This window comes from Macrobrachium nipponense, chromosome 25 (assembly GCF_015104395.2).
Source record: "Macrobrachium nipponense isolate FS-2020 chromosome 25, ASM1510439v2, whole genome shotgun sequence".
Taxonomy (NCBI): Eukaryota; Metazoa; Arthropoda; class Malacostraca; order Decapoda; family Palaemonidae; genus Macrobrachium; species Macrobrachium nipponense.
In genome coordinates this window covers 48039447-48043721 of record NC_087214.1, presented here as the reverse complement: position 1 = coordinate 48043721, position 4275 = coordinate 48039447, and the positions used below count along the sequence as shown (strand labels likewise).

General features: G+C 37.5%; 1 protein-coding gene across 1 annotated transcript; it reads right to left on the bottom strand.

Moving 5' to 3' along the window:
- Positions 1-558: 558 nt before the first annotated feature.
- Positions 559-3484, bottom strand: LOC135199078 (transcriptional regulator Myc-1-like). The gene is made up of 2 exons (XM_064226994.1): positions 3293-3484; positions 559-861 (listed from the first exon to the last, which is right to left on the bottom strand). The coding sequence occupies exons 1-2, from the start codon at positions 3482-3484 to the stop codon at positions 559-561; spliced, it is 495 nt and encodes a 164-aa protein (XP_064083064.1).
- Positions 3485-4275: the final 791 nt, after the last annotated feature.

Here is a 4275-nt window from a genome sequence, read left to right as displayed (position 1 = left end):
CATTAACTCTTTAAGACGTCTCGTTACATTTTTGGTTTTTTTGTTTTTGAATGGTAGAGGTTTCGGAATTAAATTTTTTAGTTCTGCAAACCGGCACTCCACTACTTTTGGCACGTGGTAGCTGCCAGTCAAGTCTGCAACCAAAATTGGGTTCCGCAAGTAGAGGAGGTACAGAGGTGCGTACTAAAGTTGTGGAACGCCCACCTTTGGAATTCTATTCTATTATCCATTTGCAGTTTTGAGTTTCTTCCTTGTCATTTTATCCCACACATAAGTTCGTCCTGTCAGGCATTCAGTTACAAACTCCACAAACATTCATTGTTCAAACTGATCTCGTTCTAATATATCTTTTGATAATTTTTCATTCATAACATAGGCCAGCACTAAGTGGAGTCTTAGCGTGATGTCTAAAAGCTCCATCATTATTCTGTCTATCAGATCTGTAAGAACCACAAAATGTTGTCCAAGTATACTTGCACTTTTATCGACATACTTCTCTCTGACTGTTAATTTGATCCTTCCTATACCATGAACTGCATACTTACATTAGGCATTGAACTATGTAGGTGGTTCATAATCAGCAAATGTTCCATGAAACTTCCATAGACAGGAGGTTGCAATATCCTTTCTCAGTATCTTGGAGGCTTTCAAAAGCACTTTCAGATCTGACTTTAGATCATCTTCATTTAATCCACTAGCTATCAGACCATCTTTACGTCTGGTTGAAAGAATCTGTTCAGGTTTAGTTTTATCTGGAGGTCTTCTGAAATGAACACCTTTGATATTATCTGGGGTCCGTTGTTTAAGATTTGGCTTGTATCGAGGATTTCCCGGTATAGGGTGTTCATTCTCCTCAAGCAGCTGGATGGACATTTAGTGAACATCAATCATATTGAATACGACATCTTACTGTCATTATTTAGCTCAGTTTCAACCATGTCAAGGATCTGAAGGTCTGATAAGAGCTGACCAAATTGAACAGTACCTGGTTTTGGTTGCTTAGCTTTCAGAATATCTCTCATAGCCTTAACTTGATATGGTAAATGATAATTCATACCCTCAGCAACTGCTTGTAATGGATCAGGTGTGCACTTGCTTAACTTGACATGTATTATTTCATTACTTGTTTGTAGACCAATGTCTTAACCGAGTCCCCTACTTTTAGATGATGCATCATGAAGTTTACTCTGTATCTTCTTGGTAGGAAACATTTGTGTTTTTGGTAGAAATGTTCTCAGCCAATCCCCTGGGGAGCTGCAGTACTACAAGTAGCCATCGTTGAATCTCGGGGAGAAGGCGGTCCTCTCTTCTTCTTACATGCAGTTGTAGCATCTCCTGAATGTTATCCTTTATCAAAACTAGCTCTTGCACTAACGACATAATGCTTTTGAGTGACATTTTTGTAGCAGTTTTTGTGATAAAAAATACAATTTTTTAACAGTTCATTCGCTGAGGCGCCACGTATTAGTACTGTTTAGGGACACAAATTCGAATTCACCATAGCAACAACGTTCACTGGATGTTGTGATCAGTTTGCCAGTGGCTTGAATTGATAGGCTTTTAATATAGTTTTTGTAGACCCACGACCCTTTTGTCTGGCATATGAAGCAAAGTCCAAGATCTGTCTTAGACCTCTTTTCTGGTGGAGGATCTTCCATAGTGTGATCAATGTATTTTGAGCTATACACAATGGTTCTTAAAAATGGCTCCACTAATTCATGGGTTCTTACGAAGATAGAAAAAAACATTAATACTTAACATTAGCTCCAATAACAAAATTTTATACCAAATTGCAATGCATCTAGTGCTGGACATACAGAACAGTCTATAGTATAAAAACATCCAACCACAGGTTTCTTAGCGCATATATGGATTCCATGTAAGATGTATCTAATCAATTTGATCTCTAGATAGGAAAATCAGATTCCTTAAATAAAAAAACATATAAAACAACCCTTTAAGCATGTTCTTATCCGCTCTGGCTCCAGTGATTATGGCAAAAATTATATTTTATAATTTTATGGCGGCCATCTTGGATTTTGTCATTTTTCCTACAGTTAATAGTTGCAAAAAAACTAATAAAAAAAAAAATATTTGATACGAAATGACACAAAGGCATAGGTACACTAATATCATCAGCAATCTCTGACATTTTTTCCTCTTCACCTAAATTTAGTTTGATACAACCCCTTTTTCTAATTAAAAATATTCAAAATTTTATCAAAATATCTTTTAATAGAACAGCATATAAATCTTGAACTTCGCCTGTGAATTTATAGGACACACGTGATTATTTTTTAATCCTGTTTCTGGTGCATATTTTCGTTTCTTCGTATAGAATGTCCAGGACATGCACCGACGGCCAGATGGACTCTTTAAGATTAGGAGAAAAAATAATATTGATTAAAATTGAAAGAGCAAATGAAAATTTTAATTTTAACATTATACTCATTATAATTATTAACTAGAAAGTGTTCCTCTCCGACATCGCTTTCGCTTGTGATCCATTCTGGTAGTCTGACTCTTTGACAAATTCACTTGATCTTCATCACATTGAAAGTCAACGATGCATTCAATATCGATTTGCCAAAGTGAATCTGTCATCGTTATTGGCCAACTTACACTGCTGTCAAGCGATGTCACATTTCAATCGGCTCCAAACAAATGGTAATCCTTGACAAAGTCGGTATCATTACCCAGCAAAACATAACGACAAACGCTACAGATTTCTCTAAACCTTCGACAACCTTGTGTCGAACATTCTAAATTATACTGCATTGGGTTTTTATAACTTATCCTTTTTCTATTATTCCTCTTCTGACGTGGGAATACCGATGCCAACGAGAGGTGGTTTGCAGATTTTATAGGTTTCCAGTATTGCCGTATTTTTCTGCTGGAAGATTTTCCGATTCGGTGTCTGGGAAATGGAAGAAATGTGGAATCTGCAGTCTATCTGGAATTTCGAAATTAAATGAAGACATATTACATGGCATCAACGCTATTCCATCTTAAGTATATTCTTTTATAAGCACGTATGTATAACAAGATAGAGAGAGATCCATTGGGTGATGTTTGTAATCCCTACCACCGCCCCCTACAAAAAAAATCACAGAGAAAAAAAAAGCGGAGAAATATATAACGGCAATGACGGTGATAAATCTTAACCTAAGGTAACCTACTCTTATACCTTTGCTTGTTATTTGGAATGTATTCGCTACCAAAGTATGTTTGTCAGAAAAAGAGAGAGAGAGAGAGAGAGAGAGAGAGAGAGAGAGATTATTTCTGAACTGACAAAGTTACTGGTTACAAATAAAGATCCTCCCTTGACAAAAATATCCGCTTCGATGTTTTTCCTTTTACTTCTCAAAACGACACCAACTATTTCCTCCTCCTCCTCCTCCTCCTCCTCCTCCTCCTCCTCCTCCTCCTCCTCCTCCTCCTGGCGTTTCTTTCTCTTTAGGGCGTTTCTTTCTCCACATGACATTCTCTCCCTCTTCAGACATATACGTTGAGGGGAAGGGTAGAAACATTCCTTTTGGTGAGAGCGTTAGTTTTTGCATATTTTGAAGGCGTCTTCTTTTTTCCCCGGAAGCGTTGAGCGTATTCATAAATAGGCCGGCGTTTTACGCAAGCTCGGATCCTCATGTTGTAAGTGCGTCGCGTTTTTCACGAAAGCGCCATATTTCTTTATTTATTTTTTTTTTTACATCAAAAGAGCGGCTGAAAATTGTAAGAGCGTTAGCCAGACTTTACCGTCTGTTGCCCCCTGCTCGCTACCAGTGGTTGAGAAAAAATCTTTCAAGATCTTGAAAAATCAACTCAGAGCTTGAACGCTTGAAATAGAAATGTTTAAATCTCCGAAATCTTAAAAATTATGCACAGAAAGTCCTGAAACAGAAAATCTAAAGACAAATGAAAGCAGGTTTCGGTCAGTCACCCCAAGTTTCCTTTTCACATCTTTCTTGTCAGCTATGGGGCCAAAGGAAGCAACAAGTACTGAAAGACAGCAAAGTCCATCGTTAAATTTGCCTTGAACTTTCCTTCTTTAGTGTCTGAGCATCAGCTTGATGATTTACAGGAAGAATGGAGGGCCCTTATTTGGGCAAAGGAGACACTGCAACATCATGCTTTCTTAAGAATCCTACTACCTAAATTTTGTTATAATTTAAGGAATGCATTAGATGGAAATGGTCAGTCCAAGTTAAATTGTATGACTTCATGTGTGCCATCCTTGATTTGCCACACTCTTCTTCAGCCTGTGTTGAAATCGAATGT

Coding starts and splice junctions, on each gene's coding strand:
- LOC135199078 (XM_064226994.1), bottom strand. CDS start 3,484: ATGTCATGTGGAGAAAGAAACGCCCTAAAGAGAAAGAAACGCCAGGAG. Junction 862..3,292: donor TATTTGTAACCAGTAACTTT/GTCAGTTCAGAA, acceptor ATGTCCATCCAG/CTGCTTGAGGAGAATGAACA.